This window comes from Gorilla gorilla, chromosome 14 (genome assembly GCF_029281585.2).
Source record: "Gorilla gorilla gorilla isolate KB3781 chromosome 14, NHGRI_mGorGor1-v2.1_pri, whole genome shotgun sequence".
NCBI classification, from domain to species: domain Eukaryota; kingdom Metazoa; phylum Chordata; class Mammalia; order Primates; family Hominidae; genus Gorilla; species Gorilla gorilla.
In genome coordinates, this window is record NC_073238.2 from 127,975,744 (window position 1) to 127,997,279 (window position 21,536).

Genomic DNA, 21,536 nt, shown 5'->3' on the forward strand with positions numbered 1-21,536 from the left:
TGTGTGCCCGGCAGAGCAGACGCCGAAGCCTGTCCCCGCCTGATCTCCCCGCAGAGTCGAGCCCGGGGTCGGCCGTGCTGAGCAACTCGTCCAGCTGCAGCGAGGGCGGCCAGGCCCCCTTCTCCGACCTGCAGGGGTAGCGCCGCGCAGTCTCGGCGCCGGAGACCCGCGCGCTGTCTGGGGCGGCCGCTGCGAGGGCTGGTGTGGCGTGGGGAGGGCGCAGTGCCCCCGGACGCCCCGAGGAAGGGGCGCCTCACCGCCCCGACCCAGAGCGCCTGGCCGTGCGGGCTGCAGAGGACCCCTCCAGGGCAGAGGCAGGTTCCACGGAAGACCCCGGCCCGCTGGGGCTTCCCCGGAGACTCCAGAGCCCACAGAAGAGGGGCCGCAGGGAACAGCCCCGGGCAGCAGGCGCCGGGCAGCGGCATCTCCTCCTGGCTCCACCGTGCAGCTTCTGCCTCTGGACGGTGCTTTCAGGGGACGCGCGGACCGTGGTGGAGCTGCTTCCGGAGAAGTGGAGGACCCGCTGGCCAACGGCCTGAGGAGAGCGGGGCACGGGGTCTCTTTATCTTTTACAAGTTTTAGGATTTTTTTAAGCAGGGATCAATCCCGTGGCCATTTTTTGTGGTACTTTGGCCTCAATTCTTTACCAGGAATCACTGTGTTTACATGAAATGACAATTTGATACTGTATTTGATAGAAAACTATTTTTTTGTTACCGGGGTTTACATAGAAGCACGTTGTTTATACCACTAAATGACTTTGGGGGGGCTCTCCCATGGAAACGGATGGCACTCCCTGAAGCTCCCTGGTCACAGGTGGATGAAAACGTGTCCGTGGGTGACATCAGGTGGTGTCTCCACCACCAAAAGCAGTTAGAAGCCAAGGAGATTCCTTTATCTACCTAGGGTTCATTTTCAAAAGAAAATTTAAACTATAATTTAAACAATTAACGTTCTTTTCTACAAAAAAAAATGCAGGGACTTGATTTTTTTAAAGAGCTTCACTGAATTAGGATATTTTTATTGCGTTTAAAGAAAATACAAAGATGCAGTTTCTGCAGGGTGTGGCGTGGACCAGTGCTGCCGACCATAGCTCAGAGAGCCCTGCCCCTGCCTCACTGCGCTGCAGCCTCCTCGGAGGCCGCACCTCCACTCCACTCCCCACGCGCCCCCTGCCTCCCACCCAGGTCCACCTGCCGCCTGGTGACCACCTTGAGTACAGAAGTGAAAGTGGGGAGAGTATTTTATTCAAGTCACAGCAGAACTGGAAAAAAACTCTTCTGTTTTACCAACTTCTTGTGTTTCAGAAACATATTCTGTTCAAAACTTTTGAAGCCCTTTCGGTGTCTGGTCTGCAGATGTTTTTGTATGTGTGCACCTCTGACCATGTGTGTACATATGTGTCTTGCTGGAAAGGACATATTCGCTGTCCCCGTGCTGCTGGGAGGGCCGCCTCACAGCCTCACGGTTCCCAGCCCCAGCACAGTGGAGGCAGGCGTGGCTGCATTCCCCTCACGCTACCCTCCCAGCGGCTTGTAGCCGTCACTGGCCAGACCTCCAGGGTGCGGAATCAAATAGGAAGCATGCAGAGACTCGGCAGCTTTTCCTCTGATGTGTAAGTTATTTGGAACGCGTGCTGTGTCCTGCGATGTCCCTGATGTACTGTGCAGGCGCGGTGCCTCCGTCTCGTCGCACAGCTGCGCGCCCTTGTGTGACCCTCCCCATAAAGGCACTTTACAGCTTCATGTTTCATCCACTGTCACTTTTTTTTAACTGCTGATGTAAATGGAATTTTAAAAGCAGAGTTCTTTATTGTATGGATGACGTTTGAATAAATATCAGCAACTCCTGCCATCTGCCTTTGTCTGTCAAGACACAGAACGTCTCAGCGGTCGGGGTTTCCAGGGCTGCAGTGCACTGTGCTTGCACATGGTAAGTCATTGTTCGGACGGAAAAGAAGCCGGCAGTGGGCAGGGCCCAGCGTGCGGCTCAGGCACCGAGCAACCGCTTTGCTTTCTTCTGTCAGACGGCGATGATGACAAAATAGCAACAAGGTTGTGCGTGTCAGAAACGCAAAGGCAGCAGAGGAAGCGTAGAGGAACCATTACAGAATCACGATGCAGCCGACATGCTCCAGAGCAGAAAAGGGAGCATAAAGAAAGGGTATTGATCCAATAGAAGAAGGGAAGGGTGGAGAAAGAGGAAAGCATGGTTAACAGGAAACAACATGTAACGGAAGAGACAGCCCAGATGTGTCTGACTCACAACAGGCGTGATCATGTTATGCTGGCCTGGAAGAGCATCGGATCAGACGTGACAAGTCACTGCTTAGAGACCATCAAGCAAAATTATATATAGATTGGAGATTTAAAATAAAAGAAGACAGAACAGACAAACACCATAAGAAAGCTGGTGTAGCAGTATCGATGACCTGAAATGGAATTCAGGACAGTTCATAGAGTAAAGGGGGCTGCGTGGCAATCAGGAACTCATAAGCCACTGACTATAAAGCTCAAAACACAGCAAAGTTGGCAGTCGGCAGACAGCAATGTTGACTGTCATGAAAAGTGATCCCTGTTTGCCCCTAAACGTAGAGAAATCTGCGTTATTTTCCAGCACACATGGAGCACAAACAAAATATTTGCAAAACAATGGGAAGATCATTGAAACACTGTTTGGCAATTTAAAAGCTTGTTTCTAACTCACGGGATGCGGGCAGTCTGCTCTCTAGAACTGGACAGCGTGCACAGAGCCACGGGAGGGAACAGCCACGGCCAGCTCAGATTGGCGTCGACAGCTTAGTGGTGTCTGATTTTATACATGACAAAATAAAGGAGTTAACCATTTAAGCCAAAAAAATAAGACCAGCGTAACCCAAAGAAAGTATTTAAATACTTCTGTCAATTAGGACAGTTGAGAAAAGAGAATAACAAAATCGAAAGCAAAACTCAAACTTTGTACCTGAAAAATCTAATAAAACTGACTAATTTATAGAAAACCTAAGAAACTCCATATCAAATAAAAAAATTTAAATATGAGAGAACCATTATGAACACCTTTCTGCCAATATATTTGAAAACAGATAAATAGGATTTATTGTTAGAATTGGTCAAGAAATGAAATACTTGGGTTGATGAATAACAGTTACAGAAATTGCATTGCAGTTAAAAAAAAATTACCCCAAACAGATGCCAGATCTAGGTGATTTTATAAGCATACAAACATATTTATAAAAGCTATTTAAAAGAATATAACAAGAGAAAGCAACTCAATAAAGTTATGAATCAAATTTAACCTTGGTACCCAAACCTGACAAAGATTATGTAAGAAAAGAATCAGCTGGGCCAGGTGGCTCACATCTGTTCTTCTAGTACTTTGGGAGGCCGAGGTGGGAGAGTTGTCTGAGACCAGGAGTTTGAGACCAGCCTGGGCAACATTGCAAGACACCATCTCTACATGAAATTTAAAAATTAGCCAGGCATGGTGGCACATACCTGTAGTCCCAGCTACTTGGGAAGCTGAGACCTTACAAGTGAGCCCAGGAGTCCAGGGCTGCAGTGAGCTATGATGATCCTGCCACTGCACTCCAGCCTGGGCAACAGAGCAAGACCCTGTGTCTCAAAATGAACCAAACAAAAAGACAATGTAAGAAAAAATAAAATTATGAAGATGAATGCAAAAATTCCAAATGAAATATAATTAAGTAAAACCCAATTCTGTGTTATAAATAAAGGTAATACTTTCTAAGCAAGTAAATTCATCCCAGGAATGCAAGGGGTAGTATGTTAATATGGCTATAATTTGCCATATTAATGAAGTGAAGGGTAAAATCACCAGCTTAACAAATGCAAAACAATAATTCAGTTTTTATTCAACATGTACTTGTCATGTTAGGCCAACTAGGAGTAGAAGAAAATTTCTTTAACTAAATAATATATATCAAACAAAATCTTTGCAGCGAACTTTTGTTTGTTTGTTTGTTTGTTTTCGCCCAGCGAAAGTCTCGCTCTTTCGCCCAGGCTGGAGTGCAGTGGCGCGATCTCGGCTCACTGCAAGCTCTGCCTCCCGGGTTCACACCATTCTCCTGCCTCAGCCTCCCGAGGAGCTGGGACTACAGGCGCCCGCCACCACGCCCGGCTCATTTTTTGTATTTTTAGTAGAGACGGGGTTTCACTGCGTTAGCCAGGATGGTCTTGATCTCCTGACCTCGTGATCTGCCGCCTCAGCCTCCCAAAGTGCTGGGATTACAGGCGTGAGCCACCACGCCTGGCTGCAGCAAAAATTTTAAGTACTGAAATCCTTTAGAACCATCCCCATTGGCAGCAGAACTGAACGGGGCCCCACTACTCTCCAGTGCCATTTAGCCGCAGTACTAGTGATTACCACCACAAAGAAAAAGGAAACAAGGCCGGCGCGGTGGCTCAGGCCTGTAATTCCAGCACTTTGGGAGGCCGAGGCGGCAGATCACGAGGTCAGGAGATCGAGACCATCCTGGCTAACTTGGAAAAAACCCCGTCTGTACTAAAAATACAAAATTAGCCGGGCGTGGTGGTGCATGTCTGTAATCCCAGCTACTCAGGAGGCTGAGACGGGAGAATCGCCTGATCCCAGGAGGCAGAGGTTGCCGTGAGCCAAGATGTCGCCATTGCACTCCAGCCTGGGCAACAAGAGCGAAACTCCGTCTCAAAAAAAGAAAAAAAGAAAAAGGAACCAAGGCATGCTAATTGAAAAATAACTTTTCATATCTAGAAAATCCAGGTAAATTCATAAACTATTGAAACTAAGAAGTCCACAAGATCAACCCACAAAAAGTTATTAACATTCCTAGCAATAACAATACTATTTTAACAGCAACCTAAATACTAAAATAAATGTAACAAAAGTTTTGGACAAAATTATGAAACATGATAGAAGGTCATAAAAGAAGGCCTAAATGGGAGATTTTTATGGATGGAACAATTCAGTATCACCAAAGTGTTAACTCTCCCCCAAGTTAATCTGTGTATTTCATCAAAATTCCAACAGAATTCTTTGTGGAATTAGGAAGTTGATTGTAATAAACATAGAAGATAAAGGTCTGAGTATAGCCGTGGTGATTTGGGGAGCAGAGGCAGGAGGGGGAGGGCTCACCTACCAGGCATCTGGATAGATCATAAACCTGTCATCAGTCGTGACAAGGGGGAGAGAGGCTAAACCGGTCGAGCAGAATTCAGATTCCCAGGCAGGCATGTGTGCAGGGACCTGGCTTGTCCTGGGGCTGGTCAATCTTTGGCACGGAATGGCCTCTTCAGGAACGGGTGTTATTGGGACAGCTGCCTTTCCATGTGGATGATGGCATAAAAGTATAGCCCCCCCAAACTTAAGATTAAAACATTATTATGAGGAAACAGAATATTCTTATTGCCTAGGGCAAGGATAGATTTCTTACAAAAGACAAGCTACACTTTAAGAGATGGACAAAAAGATAAGATGGACAATCTGAGCACATCCCATGGTGAATTTCTCTCCACGCTAAGACCCCGGACAAGGGTGAAAAGCAGGACCAAGGCCCAGAGAAGAAAAATTCTGCTCAAAATCATAACTGTTCAACCTTGCATACATTCTCTCTCTTAAACTGAAAGTTAGCATCCTACAGCACTGGTGTGACGCCCGGCAGGCCCGAGGGCTCAGCTGCCTCCAGCTGTGGCCCCAAGAAGGCAAAGCACCCGGGTGGGGTGGAGGGAGCAGCCCCCGGCTCTGATGGCTGACAGTGGTGCCCAGGCCCAGCTCCCTTCTCTGCACAGACAGCAGAGTTCCACTTAGCACTGGCTTTTCCTCGCCAGTGCACACACTGTCAGCCATTGGAACTGGCCTGCAAGACAGCTTGCCGTGGCGGCTTTGCAGGCACAGGGCACACAGGCATCCGTGCACGCAGCTCCTCTGTCCTCCCATGCCCCGCACCCTCCATGGCAAGGAAACGCTTGCTTCTAGGATTGCACCAAATAGGGTTTGGAACCAATTGGTGCCCAAGCCCAAATCCTGTTAGCGGCTGCCTGTTTCCCTGGCATACATGCGTCCTGCCGAGATGCCTTTGGCACCAGGTGGGATGTGCTCACCGGTTCCCAAAACGAGAACACAGCAGTTTCCCTGGATGTTTGTTCAATACTATTCCCGGGACCTGCCTGTAGATTCCAATTCCTTATGGGTGTGGAAGAGCCTGGAAATTGCGTGTGTGTAGGTGTGTGGCATGTGTATAGGGGTGTGTTTATGTGGTGTGACTTTGGGGTATGAGTGTGGCATGTGTACGGTGTGTGTGAGTGTGGTGTGTGTATGGCGTGAGTTTGGGTTGTGTGAGCGTGGTGCTCATGTACGAGTGTGAGCATGGGGATTCTTTGGTAGGGAAGGTGTCAGGGTCTCCCTCTGTCACCCAGGCTTGAGTGCAGTGGTGCAATCTCAGCTCATTGCAACCTCTGCCTCCCGGGTTCTGTCTCTGGGACCACAGGCATGAACCACCAAGCCCAGCTAAGTTTTTTATTTTTTGTCTAACTTTGGTCTTTCTATGTTGCCCAGGTTGGTCTGGAACTCCTTTCCTCAAGCGATCCTCAGTCCTCAGCCTCCCAAAGTGCTGGGATTACAGGCATGAGCCACCACCCAAGAGATTCTGATGTCACAGACATCTGACTCACACACTCCCTGGACAGCTCACGTGTGCCCACCACCACAGTCAGGGATGGCTGCAGATGAACAAGGTGCTGACGTGGTTTCTGTAGCCCCCAAACAAGCAACTTGCCTTGAGATGACAACCAAAGTTTTGCTGTGTCCTCCACACTCAAGAGTGACTGTGAGGCGGAGGGGCCCAGCCCTTCTTGCAGGCTGGAATGAGTGGATGGGTGGAACAACAGAGGCTGCCACAGGAGAGAGGGAGGCCTGGCCTGGGAACAGAGCTGTGACCGTGCCCTTCCCCAGGTTGGGGGCTGAAGGACCCTCCCATCCTAGTGACAGGGCCACAGCATGTCCAAGGAGGCCGCAGAGGAGGTCCCGGGAGTCCTGGGAGAGCCTGGTTAGCCTCCCTGAAGGGAGGAAGTGGGGTTTTGTGAGAGGGATGGTGCAGCAGCCCCCACACCTGCTGCTCCGTGTGGCTGGGTCCAGCCCCAGGCAAGGTTCCAGGCATGCCCCTGGGACAGACGTGGGAGGGAGACCAGCAGGCAGGGCCCCCTCAGGGAGGTATGGAGCAGGTCCCCGGGGCCAGGTGGAGCCCCTCACACCTGTGTCCTCAAGGACCCACACCAGGACAATGGCCATAGGCGGGCACCTGCAGCCACCCTGGCCAGCAGTGAGACGGGCAGAGAGCCCAGCCAGATAGCCCAGTTCCTGCCCCCTCCCGCCTGCCCACACAGAGAGGGCTGCATGCAGGTGAGGGTCCATCACCTGAAGAGCTTCACCAGCCCCGAGGCCATGAGCCGCTGAATCTCTCAGGGGGTTTTGGCACTTGAGGTTCCCCAGGTCATTCTGCTGCCCAGAGAGGGTTGAGGACTTCTGACCTGGAGCCCCAAAGGGGAAGGGTACCCCAAGACCAGCCAGCCATCTACTCTCAGGTGGGAAAGGGGTAGGGTTTAGATATGGCCCCCTCCCCTCCACGTCCTGAAATTACCTTGGGCTGTGCTGGCCGAGAGCCGCGGGGACCAGATTTGAGCTGGACGTGAGCTTTATTCCAGACCGAGCAGCTACTTTGTAAGCGATCTCCCTGGGATCGATATCATGGAGGGGCACAGATGGGCTTCAGCTGTGCTGGGTGGAAGAGAAAACATGCCCTGTTGGCCCCTCAGCAAGTGCTCTGCTCCCTGGACTGAGATGCAGGTCAGCAGCAAGCAGGGAGGCTTTGGGGGTGCTGGGGGCTGCTTTGAAAGGCACCCCTGAGCTAAGACTTGGCTGGTGGGAAGGAATCACCTCCCTCCCTCCAGCCGTAAGAAGAACTGGACATCAGCTTCCAAAGAAGTCATCAGCAATGCAACTGTTCACATGGAGGATACTCCCTGCTTGAGGGGTCAGCCAGGCCTGCTGGGCAACCCAGGAGGCTTGGATGACCGTCTACCCCAGTGTTTTTGGGATGGAAAGTTCCACATTCTGAGAACCCTCAGTCCCTGGGCAACCTGGGGTGGTTAGTCACCACAGCTTGTGGCTTGGGCCCATGACAGCATGTAGAAATGACGTGGACTGCCGCCAGCCGGGCACAGTGGCTCACGCCTGTAATCCCAGCACTTTGGGAGGCCGAGGCATGTGGATCACTTGAGGTCAGGAGTTCGAAACCAGCCTGGTCAGCACGGTGAAACCCCATCTCTGCTAAAAAAAAAATATATATATATATATATATAAATTAGCCAGGCATGGTGACGTGCACCTGTGGTCCCAGCTACTCAGGAGGCTGAGGCACAAGAATCACTTGAACCCGGGAGGTGGAGGTTGCAGTGAGATTGCACCAGTGCACTCTCCAGCCTGGCAACAGAGCAAGACTCTGTCTCAAACAAACAAAACAAAACAAACAAAAAGACGTAAGATGTGGACCGCTGGAGAATGGGGGTGCTGCCTGCAGTCAAAACGGAGTGGGGGTGCCTAGCTCAGGGCCAGAATGATCCTATTCCCGGCACTTCTCAGTGAGGCTCTGTGGCTCACCTAAGAAACCAGCCTCCCTTGCAGGCAACGGCCTAGCTGGCCTGGTCTGGAGGCTCTCTTCAAATATTTACATCCACACCCAAGATACACTCTTGAGATTTGACTCGCATGATTACTATGGGACAAGTTTTCATCTGCAGTTTAAATCTGTTTCCCAACTTACATTCCTATATCCTAGGGGTTTGGAATTCTAGATCGTATTTGAAGTGTTGGTGCCACACACACCTTAACACCTGCACGCTGGCAACAAAACCGTCCGCTCTGCAGCACAGCTGGGGTCGCCTGACCTTTCTCCTGTCCCCCCACTTGAGCTCCGTGGCTGGGCAGCAGGGGATGAATGGCCACTGGCCGGCCAGGTGCAGCTCTCAGCTGGGGTGTTCAGAGGACGCCTCTGTCCTCCCCTCCCCCATCCCTCTGTCGCCCTTGGAGGCAGAGAACTTTGCCCGTCAGTCCCATGGGGAATGTCAACAGGCAGGGGCAGCACTGCAGAGATTTCATCATGGTCTCCCAGGCCCTCAGGCTCCTCTGCCTTCTGCTTGGGCTTCAGGGCTGCCTGGCTGCAGGTGCGTCCGGGGAGGTTTTCCCCATAAACTTGGTGGAAGGGCAGTGGGCAAATCCAGGAGCCAGCCCGGGCTTCCCAAACCCCGCCCTTGCTCCGGACACCCCCATCCACCAGGAGGGTTTTCTGGCGGCTCCTGTTCAATTTCTTTCCTTCTAGAAACCAGCATCCAGGCACAGGAGGGGAGGCCCTTCTTGGTGGTCCAGGCTTTGGCGGGATTATTTTTCAAAGAACTTTAGGAGTGGGTGGTGCTTTCCTGGCCCCCATGGGCCCCTGCCTGTGAGGTCGGACAAGCCCAGGGAGTCTGGGGCCTCTCAGAGTGTGGGAAGTGCGCACAGGGTGCTCCCAGGCTGGGGAGCACAGGTAGGGGACGGTGCGTGGGGGATGGGGTGTGGGAAACAGCATGTGGGGCATAGGAGATGGGGTGTGGAGGATGGGGGGTGGGGATGGCGTGTGGGGTGTGGGGGATGGGCCATGGGGGGGTGGGGCCTGGGAAACAGCATGTGGGGGATGAGGGATGGGGCATGGGGTGTGGGGGTGAGGTGTGGGAAAATGTGTGGGGTGTGGGGGATGGGACGTGGGAAACGGCATGTGGGGTGCAGGCGATGGGGCATGGAGGTGTGGGGGATGGGGTGTGTGGGGTGTGGGGGATGGGGCGTGTGGGGTGTGGGGGATGGGGCGTGTGGGGTGTGGGGGATGGGGCGTGTGGGGTGTGGGGGATGGGGCGTGTGGGGTGTGGGGAATAGGGCGTGTGGGTGTGGGGGATGGGGCGTGTGGGGTGTGGGGAATGGGGCGTGTGGGGTGTGGGGGATGGGGCGTGTGGGGTGTGGGGGATGGGGCGTGTGGGATGGGGCGTGTGGGGTGTGGGGGATGGGGCGTGTGGGGTGTGGGGGATGGGGCGTGTGGGGTGTGGGGGATGGGGCGTGTGGGGTGTGGGGGATGGGGCATGGAGGTGTGGGGGATGGGGCGTGTGGAGTGTGGGGGATGGGGCATGGAAAGGGTGTGTGGGGTGTGGGGATGGGGTGAGGGGATGGCGTGGGGGGTGTGGCATGGGGATGGAAGGTGTGGCATGGGGATGGGGAGTGGGGGGTGGGGATGGCAAGTGGGGGTGGGGCCTGGGAATGGTGAGTGGGGCATGGGGATGGCGAGTAGGGGGTGTGGCGTGAGGATGGCTAGTGGGGCGTGGGGATGGCGTGTGGGGATGGCGAGTGGGGGGGTGGGCTGTGAGGGACAGTGCCTGGGATGTGGGGCTGCAGCCCTAGCTCACAGCATGGCCTCATGACCCCGGCCACCTTCCTGCCCCAGGTGGGGTCGCTGAGGCCTCAGGAGGAGAAAACACGGGACATGCCGTGGAAGCCGGGGCCTCATAGAGGTGAGCAGGGACTGCCACTGGTTTTGTCCCGGGGCCCAGTGGGGGCCAACATCACCTCCTTCACCTCCCATGGCAAAGAGCCAGCCCGCGGGGTGGCTACCGCAGTGCCCCCCAAGGAGGGTGTTCCCTGCTCGAGAGGAAGTGACCGCTCCAGCTTGGCCTTCCCTGGGACTGGGGTGCAGGCGATTTTATCTTCTTTGCTCCATTCTGTTCCTTCCAGATAATCGTGTGTTCTTCATCAGGTTTTCCTCAGTTCTTGAGAGCTTTTCTGATGCAAATCTGCTTTCATCCCAGGGCGGTCACCGGCTCTGCTCACACCAGCCTCCAAGGGTGTGGGTGTCCTAGAAGTGTGGGTGTCCCGGGGGCGTGGGTGTCCCGGGAGTGTGGGTGTTCCGGAGGCGAGGGTATACCAGAAGTGTGAGTGTCCCAGGGGCGTGGGTGTCTGGGGGGCGTGGGTGTCCCGGGGGTGTGGGTGTTCCGGAGGCGAGGGTATACCAGAAGTGTGAGTGTCCCAGGGGCGTGGGTGTCTGGGGGGCGTGGGTGTCTGGGGGGCGTGGGTGTCCCGGGGGTGTGGGTGTCCCGGGGGTCGTGGGTGTCGGGGACTGCAGGGACATGGGCCTCCCCTCCCACTCCTGCCGCCCAGGGCACCTCCTGTGAGGACTCGGAGTCCATGAGTTCCCACCTCCTGGAGCCCGATTCTTTGGTGTCCCCGCCTGCATCCTCAGCCTTCTTCCAAACCAGACCAGTTCTCTAGGGGCGTCCATGTGTGACACTGATTTTAAAGAAAACAGGCGGTGGCCTTTCTCTCGGCCCCACGTGGCCCAGGAGCGCTCACTTTCCGTCCCTTCTTCCGCGCTCAGTAACCAATTTAGGCCGCTCCTGCAGAACTCGGGCTCCTGCCCACCGGCCAACAGCGTCCACCTGAGGCCTCGTCCTCCCAGCAAAGGTCGTCCCTCCCGAACGCGCCTCCTGCGGCCTCTCCAGAGCCCCTCCCGCGCGTCCTCTCAGCCCCGCTCGCCTCCTCCCGGGGCCTCCCTCTCCCGCCTGCCCCCACGGCCCGTCTCCCCTCGCGGGCTGAGGCAGGTTCAGGCAGCGCGGCCGCCCCGGGGGGGGGGGTCACTCTTCACCACCGCGTGGTGTCCACAGCTCACAGCGCTCCCGGGAGACGGTCCCCTCAGCTGTAGGGCGTCCTGAAGAACGGCCTGCTCGGAGCTGAGCGCACGGGGTTGCCTCGCCCTGGGCGTCTTTGGCCCTCACCAACCCCGTCTTCCCATGGGCAAAACGGGGGTCCTGTTTGCCTACAAGTAACCGTCGGGGTTACGGAGAGGCCAGGAGCTGCAGCGGGGGGCTCTGCTCTCAGGACCGGCCCCAGGAGGATCCGCGCGAGGTCTGGAGCTCTGAGGGGCGCAGGGGACAGAGGGGCCCCAAGCGGAGGCGGGGAAGGCGGCAGAAGCCCAGGACCGCCAAGAGCTGGCGAGGAAGCCTGGGGCTCGCTGTCGGGGGAGCCGGGCAGGGGCCGCGCCTCGGACCAGGACGGAGGCCTGGGGAAGGCAGATCAGGCCGCCGGAGATGCGGTGCGGGTGGAGACGAGGGATTTGGATTTCCGCGGGCGGCTGTACGGGGCCAAGGCGGCGTTGGCGCGCGGTTCACGTGGGCCCCAGGGGGGTGCCCAGCACCCGGGCCGCGCCGCCTTCTCCTCGCCGGCATCAACCCCCAGCCTCACGTTTACGCGGCGGCGCCCGCAGCCCCCTTCGGCCCAGCTTCCGCGCGTGCCCCTGAGCGCGCCCTCGGGATCAGCTCCTGGAAGCAGAGAGGCCAGGCCGGGAAGGATGGGCGACGGGGGTGACTGACCTGGGAGCACGGCAGGGAGGACGGCCAGCCAGACCTGCGAGCAGCGCCGCTCCCCTCCTCCAGGACGGGCGGGAACCTGCGATGCCCCCGCTGCGTGGGGCGGGGCCGTGGGGCGGTCTCCGAGGCACTGGGCGGGGCAAGCGGTGAGCGTTTCACGGAACTCGCATTTCTCAGTCTTCATAACCCAGGAGGAAGCCCACGGCGTCCTGCATAGGCGCCGGCGCGCCAACACGTTCCTGGAGGAGCTGCGGCCGGGCTCCCTGGAGAGGGAGTGCAAGGAGGAGCAGTGCTCCTTCGAGGAGGCCCGGGAGATCTTCAAGGACCTGGAGAGGACGGTGAGCCCAGCCTCGGGGCGCCCCGCGCCGCTGAGACTGCAGGCGGCGGTGAACCAGGCCGTGTGGGGCCGCCCGCGTGTCTTTGGCTGTGGCTGTGAGCGGCGAACACGCAGCGGCGGCCGCACAGCGCTTCCTGCGGGGGTCGCTTTCCGCCTGGGGTGACTCCGCGTTCCTGGGCGATGCTCCTCCCTCCCCGTTTCCAGGGACGCCCCCCACCCCCAGGCACACGCTCTCCCTATGCGCCCACACCGCGCGTGCCAGTTTTCACATCAGAAAATACGATTTGAAAAGCACACTTAGGGTGTCCCCCTTAACTTCCCAGGGGAGTCCCCCCAGTCCCCTAAGGATCCGGGGCAGCCTGCGCATCACAGACGCGCGCGGCTCGCAGAAGGGAGGTGGTGAGAAGCTGGACGGGGGAGCCGCTCGCGGCCCACAGCGTGCCACCAGCGGCACCTCCTCAGGGCACATGTCAGGGAGAAACAACATTTAGGGACCTGGGACTTTCTCCACCTCACACTCACCGGTCACCTCACACTCAAAGATCACCTCAAAGAGGATACCTCACACAGGGCACACCCCACACTCACAGGACACCTCACAGAGGTCACCCCACACTCACAGGACACCTCACACTCAGGGTGCACTTCAAACCCACAGGTCATTTCACCTCACACTCACAGATCACCTCACTCTCACAGGACACTTCACACAGGGCACACTTCACACTCACAGGACACCTCACACAAGACACCTCACACGGGGCACACTTCACACTCACGGGTCACCTCACACTCGACACCTCACACAGCTCACCTCACTCAGAGGACACCTCACACTCACAGGGCACACTTCACACTCAGGACACCTCACACAGGGCACACTTCACACTCAGGACACCTCACACTCAGGGTGCACTTCAAACAGGTCATTTCACCTCACACTCACAGATCACCTCACTCTCATAGGACACTTCGGACAGGGCACACTTCACACTCACAGGTCACCTCACACAGATCATCTCATTCGCACAGGACACCTCGCTCTCACAGGTCACCTTACACTCAGATTATCTCACACTCACAGGTCGCCACACCTCACACTCATAGGATGTCTCACACAGGATGTCTCACACTCACAGAACCACATCTCATATGCACAAGACACCTCACACTCACAGGACACCTCATGCTCAAGGAAGCCTCACACTCACAGGAGGTCCAGCTATCTGAGGCAAAGGCTGACATGACCCTTTCCAGACAAATTGAGGATGGTCATGCCTAGCATTTTTATACACCTAGTTTTGAAAGCATTTCTCGTCTGTTGTATTCTCACAGCACCCCGTGAGTTTAAGTTCAGGTGGCCAACAGTTTCTTCAGCAATCGCTTTTTTCTGTGGAGTGCTTTTGCTGTTTGTGGAATATTTTGCACCTGCTACTGCACCCTCTCCCCGTATGTGTGGCCACCCTGTCAGAGGTGGAGCTGTGGCTCAGAGCCTGTGTACCTCGTCCCAGGTCCACAGCTCAGCAACAGAAGAGTCAGGGTTGAACCTCGGGTGTTCTGACTTGGGAGCAGGAAATGTGTGGTCACCCATAGTTCCAGATGTCCTGGGGAGGGGCCAAGATTAGAAGAAACCTACCTCAGCTCCAGAGGAAAGTCTGGCTTCCTGAGCCCACCCCGCCAGACCCAGGTCCAAGTCCCCCAACCCCGGTTCATGGTGTGTCCAGTGCTTACCGCTGGGTGCTGTGGTGAAGGCGCATCTCACGAGGCTTCCTCTCTTGTTCCCTCAGAAGCTGTTCTGGATTTCTTACAGTGGTGAGTGGATGATCGCCACCAGTCCTGCCTGCAGCCCTTCTCAGCGTACTGACACCAGCCCACTCCACAGATGGGGACCAGTGTGCCTCAAGTCCATGCCAGAATGGGGGCTCCTGCAAGGACCAGCTCCAGTCCTATATCTGCTTCTGCCTCCCTGCCTTCAAGGGCCGGAACTGTGAGACGTGTAAGGCCCCACTTTGGGTCCCATATTTGCAGAGGGCCCTGGGGAGCTGGTGGAGGTGGCCTGGCCGACCGGGCTGCAGGGTGCACAACCTGGTGGGGTGTGTGGACCGGGCATTCTGGGCTCAGCCCCAGTTGGAAGTTGGTCTAGGTGACCTTGAAGTCCCTTCCAGTCTGAGGTCTTTGACAGGGACCCAAGGTTCTAATTCTCAGACTCAGTGGCCCCTTGGGCTCCCAGCCCTGGGCAATTCTCAGCCCTTGAGATGGCCCAGCTGAGAGTCCCTGTGTCCCTGTCCCACTTCCACATCCCACCACACAGGACCGCTTGGTAAACTTCCCCTTCTCTACTTTCCATTACAAAGGTTTGAGGGTTGTTTTTTTTTTTTTTTACCATCTGAATATTAAATTATCACAAAGTTTGAGGCCCCCAACCTCCCTTGGGTTCAGTAATTCACTAGAAGGACTCATAGAACCCACTGAAGTGGATACACTCACAGGTACCGTTTATTACAGCAAAGGATGCAGGCTTAAGTCTGCAGAGGGACCAGGCACAAGCTTCCCCTTGTCCTCTCCCTGTGGGGTCATGTGGACAGTCCTTAATTCTCCCAGAATGACATGTGACGAGACGTGGGAAGTACTGCCAACTTGGGAAGCTCTACGAGCCCCGGTGTCCAGAGGTTTTATCAGGGCTCAATCACATAGACCCAGCTGATCACCCACATGGCTGACCTCAGTCTCAGCCCCTCCAGAGGCTAAGCTGATAGTGCGGCCCAAGGCCCCGCCACACATCACATTGTCAGCTAGACTATCCAGCATGGCTCAAGGCCCAGGTAAACACCAACATTCCCTCAGGCAAGACCTTCCAAGGGCTTAGCGGTCATTTCCCAGGAGCCAAGGCAAAGGCTCCCCTTTCTCTGGCACAGCAGTTCATCCTTGACCGCCCAAGACCACCTTCTTACACTGAATGAGCTGTCCTGTACAGCAGCCACTTTCTTCTCTAAGCGGAAGAGAGCCCAGCAAGGGGGAGGAGGCTGAAGAGAGAGGCTTCCTGCTGGTCATCTGGGTCCAGAACGCCTGGAGATCTCTGCTCAGCCCGGGTGCCCAGCAGCCCTGGTGTGCATCCTGCAGGGCAGGCCTTCCCGCCGGAGTCCTGGACTTGCTCAGGGCCACTCCCCTTGCCCATGTCAACCAAAGTCGGGCTGCCGGTTCTGCTTCTTCTGTCTGAGCCCATGACCAGTGCTGGGACTAACTGTCCCCAGGCGGGCTCACGGTGGTACGAGGCCAGCTTGGAGAACCGTCTCGGCTCTCCGATCCTCTCGTCAGTTGGGTCTCTGATTGGAAAGTCCCTTGGACACTTTTACCATCCCCATGGGACTTTCACTTTCCCCCAGGCTCCCCTCAGGCTCCCATCAGCTGCTCGGAAGAGTGGTCACCCTGGAGGCCACTGCTTACCAGCCAGGCACCCCCCAAATGCAACCGCAGCCAGCGCTGCCACCCACTGGCAAGGCTGTTCAGACATGTGGCTCCTCTGATCCACGCCTTGTCCTTTGGATCAGTCCACGGAGCAGGTGGTGCCAAGCTCAGGCTCTGTCACCCACAGCTCAGTGCCACCTTCCAGGCAGAACACCACTGCTGACCCAGGGCATGGCCACCCCCAGGGCTGGCTCTCGCTGACCCCCAGAAGCCTCTCTCAGGGTGTCTCCTTCCTGTCCCCAGACAAGGATGACCAGCTGATCTGCGTGAACGAGAACGGCGGCTGTGAGCAGTACTGCAGTGACCACACGGGCGCCAAGCGCTCCTGTCAGTGCCACGAGGGGTACTCTCTGCTGGCAGACGGGGTGTCCTGCACACCCACAGGTGACCAGGCTTCATATCCCAGTCCCAGATGACACCAGTCCCTGTCCCTCTATGGATTATCTTACTGGACAAAAGACGGGTGGGAGTGGCTTCACATCTACTGAGCAGCAACTATGCACTGACCAATTGTGGGGCGGGATCTGGGCACCAAGGGTGGCACAGGCCAGAGCGACAGTGACTAGGATGGGCACCCTGGGGGCAATCCCTGAATGGCCTCAGGCCCCCTGCCAATTCTAGGCAGACCAGGGGAGCCAAGCAAGGCACTATCTCACGTCCAACTCCCACTCGCAGGACCTCCGCCAGGGTTCATGAATCTACTTCGGCACAGCCAATGTCTGTACTGACTGCTGCCCACTCTGCATTCCAAAACTCGTAAAGGCTCCTGGGAAAATGGGATGTTTCTCCAAACCAGCCTGGAACGAATGGGCTGCACTTCCAAAAGCAGGGACACCCCACGCCCACTGTGTCTCAAAGAGGTGGACGTGCCCACCCTGGCCACACAGCCTGGGACTCAGCCTGCCACCTCCTCGGGTTTTCTTTCTGGCCCAAGACCTTGATTGAAGCAGATCAAAACTAAGCATGGGATCAAAACAACACAGTTGTTTGTGACATTGATTCATCTTTAGGTAGAATTTCATTCACCTTTTACTAAAGTCAAGCAACACATCTTCTCCCTGAAAAGTGAGCAGAGGGCGGTTTTAAGACGTAAGCCCTCTGTTTCCTCCAAAACCAGCCCTGACCATTGTCTCCTCAGCCAGCCACTTCTGCAAGGGCCTCTCATGGCCGGGCCCCACCAGTCAGGCCCAGCCGAGGCCCTGCCTTCCACCACCCCTGGGCCCTGGGAGCTCCTGCTCCTGGGGGCCTCCCTTAGCCTCGGCCTCAAGGCCTCTCAGAGGATGGGTGTTTCTCAATCTTTCCTAGTGGCACGTTCATCCCTCACAAATCTCTGCATCTTTCTGACTTTTGTTTTACACAGTTGAATATCCATGTGGAAAAATACCTATTCTAGAAAAAAGAAATGCCAGCAAACCCCAAGGCCGAATTGTGGGGGGCAAGGTGTGCCCCAAAGGGGAGTGTCCATGGCAGGTAAGGCTTCCCCTGGCTTCAGGATTCCAAGCCCTGAGGGTCTTGGAGCCTTTTGAATGTGAACAACAGCTCTGGAAGGGAAAATGGGCAGGTCAGCCCCAAGCCCACCAGGCTCCAAGTCAGCCCACCTAGCACCTCCAGCTCGCTGCACCCCCATGCTTTTAGTGGGGCAAGGAAGGAGAAAAGAAAACGACACTCACTGAGGGTCTACCCTGTGCAGAGAACCCTGCGAGATGCCCCATCCAACTTGTCACATCATCCTCACGGTTACTCTTTGAGGTGGGATCTTTGCCTGATCTTTGCAAAATCAGGAGCATTGGATCAAAGCTATGTGAAGATCCTGTGAGGTGAACAGTGAAATCTCACAGCGACATTTGTATTCTTGGGCCGTGCCCAAGAGCACGTCTCGGCTAGAGAGGGGCACAGCCTCCCAGAGCCAGGTCTGAGCAGCTTTGCCTGGGAGGGATCTGCAAAGACCCCAGGATTTCAGAAAGAAATTGTGCAATGCTAGAGGTCCCTTGGCATGCCCGGGAGGGCGAGTCATCAGAGAAACAATGACAGCAATGTGACTTCCACACCTCCTGTCCCCCCGCCCAGGTCCTGTTGTTGGTGAATGGAGCTCAGTTGTGTGGGGGGACCCTGATCAACACCATCTGGGTGGTCTCCGCGGCCCACTGTTTCGACAAAATCAAGAACTGGAGGAACCTGATCGCGGTGCTGGGTGGGTGCCACTCTCCCCTGTCCGACCGCGGTGCTGGGTGGGTGCCACTCTCCCCTGTCTGACCGCAGTGCTGGGTGGGTGCCACTCTCCACTGTCCGACCGCGGGGCTGGGTGGGTGCCACTCTCCCCTGTCCGACCGCGGGGCTGGGTGGGTCCCACTCTCTGCTGTCCGACCGCGGGGCTGGGTGGGTGCCACTCTCCCCTGTCTGACCGCAGCTCTCAAGTGTCTCAGGGGCCGTGGCTCTGGGCTTTGTGCTGTCACTTCCACAGACAGACAGACATCCCCAAAAGGGGAGTGACCATGCTGGGCACAACTGCTGTGGCCACCGTGCTCTCAGCCACTTTCCCATGCCCAAATAAAACGGTAAAAGACTGGGGGGTTCTGCCCATCCTGCCTCACTTGACCAAGAGCCCAGAAGAGGATGCGACGCCTGGGGCCTCATGGGACCACCGGCTGGCAGGGGTTCTGCTCACTGGGTTTATGGGTGAGATGAGCACTCCCAGGAGGGCCACTGGGCCGGGAAGAACTGTGGAGAATCGGGGCACGCCCTGTCCTCCCAGCTGCCAGGGCACAGCATCCCTTCCCCACCTCAACACCCAGACCCCAGATTCACCCCAGTTCACTTGTCCCCACACGAGCCACAGGCTGCCACCTGGGGCAGGCTGGCCCCACCTTGGGGTTAGATGCAGGCCCCCTTGCCCCAGAAGGAGACTGCAGCCCCTGCAGACCTAGAAATGGCCACAGCCCATCTCCATGCACCAGGGGGCGAGGTGGCAGGTGGTGGAAAGGGCCTGAGGGGGGCTTCTTCCTTCCAGGCGAGCACGACCTCAGCGAGCATGACGGGGACGAGCAGAGCCGGCGGGTGGCGCAGGTCATCATCCCCAGCATGTACGTCCCGGGCACCACCAACCATGACATCGCGCTGCTCCGCCTGCACCAGCCCGTAGTCCTCACTGACCATGTGGTGCCCCTCTGCCTGCCCGAACGGACGTTCTCCGAGAGGACGCTGGCCTTTGTGCGCTTCTCATTGGTCAGCGGCTGGGGTCAGCTGCTGGACCGTGGCGCCACGGCCCTGGAGCTCATGGTCCTCAACGTGCCCCGGCTGATGACCCAGGACTGCCTGCAGCAGTCACGGAAAGTGGGAGACTCCCCAAATATCACGGAGTACATGTTCTGTGCCGGCTACTCGGATGGCAGCAAGGACTCCTGCAAGGGGGACAGTGGAGGCCCACATGCTACCCACTACCGGGGCACGTGGTACCTGACGGGCATCGTCAGCTGGGGCCAGGGCTGCGCAGCCGTGGGCCACTTTGGGGTGTACACCAGGGTCTCCCAGTACATCGAGTGGCTGCAAAAGCTCATGCGCTCAGAGCCACGCCCAGGAGTCCTCCTGCGAGCCCCATTTCCCTAGCCCAGCAGCCCTGCCCTGTGGAGAGAAAGCCAAGGCTGCGTAGAACTGTCCTGGCACCAAATCCCATATATTCTTCTGCAGTTCATGGGGTAGAGGAGGGCATGGGAGGGAGGGAGAGGTGGGGAGGGAGACAGAGACAGAAACAGAGAGACAAAGAGACAGAGAGAGACGGAGGGAGACACTCTGAGGACATGGAGAGAGACTCAAAGAGACTCCAAGATTCAAAGAGACTAATAGAGACACAGAGATGGAATAGAAAAGATGAGAGGCAGAGGCAGACAGGCGCTGGACAGAGGGGCAGGGGAATGCCAAGGTTGTCCTGGAGGCAGACAGCCCAGCTGAGCCTCCTTATCTCCCTTCAGCCAAGCCCACCTGCACATGATCTGCTGGCCTCAGGCTGCTGCTCTGCCTTCATTGCTGGAGACAGTAGAGGCATGAACACACATGGATGCACACACACACGCCAATGCACACACAGAGATATGCACACACACGGATGCACACACAGATGGTCACACAGAGATACACAAACACACCGATGCACACGCACATAGAGATATGCACACACAGATGCACACACAGATATGCACATGGATGCACGCACACACCAATGCACGCACACATCAATGCACACGGATGCACAGAGATATGCACACACCGATGTGCGCACACACAGATATGCACACACATGGATGAGCACACACACACCAATGCGCACACACACCGATGTACACACACAGATGCACACACACGGATGCACACACACCGATGCTGACTCCATGTGTGCTGTCCTCTGAAGGCAGTTGTTTAGCTCTTACTTTTCTCGTTCTTATCCATTATCATCTTCACTTCAGACAATTCAGAAGCATCACCACGCATGGTGGCGAATGCCCCCAAACTCTCCCCCAAAGGTATTTCTCCCTACGCTGGGTGCTGGGCTGCACAGACTATTCCCCACCTGCTTCCCAGCTTCACAATAAACGGCTGCGTCTCCTCCACACACCTGTGGTGACTGCCACCCACTGGGTTGCCCACGATTCATTTTTGGAGCCCCCGGTGCTCATCCTCTGAGATGCTCTTTTCTTTCACAATTTTCAGCATCACTGAAATGAACCCTCACATGGAAGCTATTTTTTAAAAACAAAAGCTGTTTGATAGGTGTTTGAGGCTGTAGCTCCCAGGATCCTGTGGAATTGGATGTTCTCTCCCTGCCACAGCCCTTGTTAATGATATTTCGCAGAGACCCTGGGAGCACCTGCTCAAGAATCAGGGACACACACATCACCAAATGCAAGTTCCCAGGCCCTGGCTGCAGTGGGAGGACCTGGCAAGCTGCACTCTTGCTGAGTCCCCAGGGTGGTGAAAGAAGAATGAGAAACACATGAACAGAGAAATGGGGAGGTGACAGACAGTGCCCCCACTCAGACTCCGGCAAGCACAGCTCAGAGAGTGGACTCGATGCCATCCCTGCAGGGCCGTCCTGGGCACCAGTGGCACTCACAGCAGCAAGGTGGGCACCAGTGGCACTCACAGCAGCAAGGCAGGCACCAGCAACCCACCTCGGGGGCACTCAGGCAGCATCTACTTCAGAGCAGACAGGGTCTGTGAACTACAGCCATGGGCTGCTTCCAAGGCACCCTGCTCTTGTAGATAAAGTTTTATGGGAACACACCCATATTAGTGTCCATGGAGTGGCCGTGGCA

General features: G+C 56.2%; 3 protein-coding genes across 32 annotated transcripts in view; 2 read left to right on the forward strand and 1 right to left on the reverse strand.

Annotated features, from left to right (window-relative positions):
* The window catches only part of MCF2L (MCF.2 cell line derived transforming sequence like), a 211,958-nt gene extending 210,104 nt beyond the window's left edge, over window positions 1–1,854 (forward strand). For all 24 annotated transcript variants that reach the window (XM_055360210.2, XM_055360224.2, XM_055360212.2 and 21 more), the window contains one exon: window positions 55–1,854. In XM_055360210.2, coding sequence (XP_055216185.2) covers window positions 55–140 — 86 coding nt within the window. In that variant the 3' untranslated portion in view covers window positions 141–1,854. The remainder of the gene's footprint in view (window positions 1–54) is intronic.
* LOC129526338 (uncharacterized) lies at window positions 1,617–12,616 on the reverse strand. Of its 7 annotated transcripts, XM_063697581.1 has the most exons (4): window positions 8,147–12,616; window positions 7,631–7,767; window positions 2,707–2,808; window positions 1,617–2,584 (listed from the first exon to the last, which is right to left on the reverse strand). In XM_063697581.1, exon 1 carries the CDS (start codon window positions 10,343–10,345, stop codon window positions 9,434–9,436), a length of 912 nt encoding a protein of 303 aa, XP_063553651.1. In that variant the 5' UTR covers window positions 10,346–12,616; the 3' UTR covers window positions 1,617–2,584; window positions 2,707–2,808; window positions 7,631–7,767; window positions 8,147–9,433. The 7 variants fall into 7 exon arrangements, 5 of the variants coding, with proteins under 5 accessions (XP_063553651.1, XP_063553649.1, XP_063553648.1 ...); XR_008671002.2 differs by having other exon boundaries at window positions 1,617–2,808; window positions 7,631–7,762; window positions 12,432–12,616; XR_010130635.1 differs by having other exon boundaries at window positions 1,617–2,808; window positions 12,432–12,616.
* F7 (coagulation factor VII) lies at window positions 9,149–21,504 on the forward strand. Its single transcript, XM_004054764.5, is given in 10 exon segments — window positions 9,149–9,212; window positions 10,514–10,542; window positions 10,544–10,580; window positions 12,606–12,766; window positions 14,553–14,577; window positions 14,648–14,761; window positions 16,474–16,614; window positions 17,591–17,700; window positions 18,298–18,421; window positions 19,238–21,504. Coding segments are annotated over 10 exon segments (1,401 nt in total). The 3' UTR covers window positions 19,834–21,504.
* Window positions 21,505–21,536: the final 32 nt, after the last annotated feature.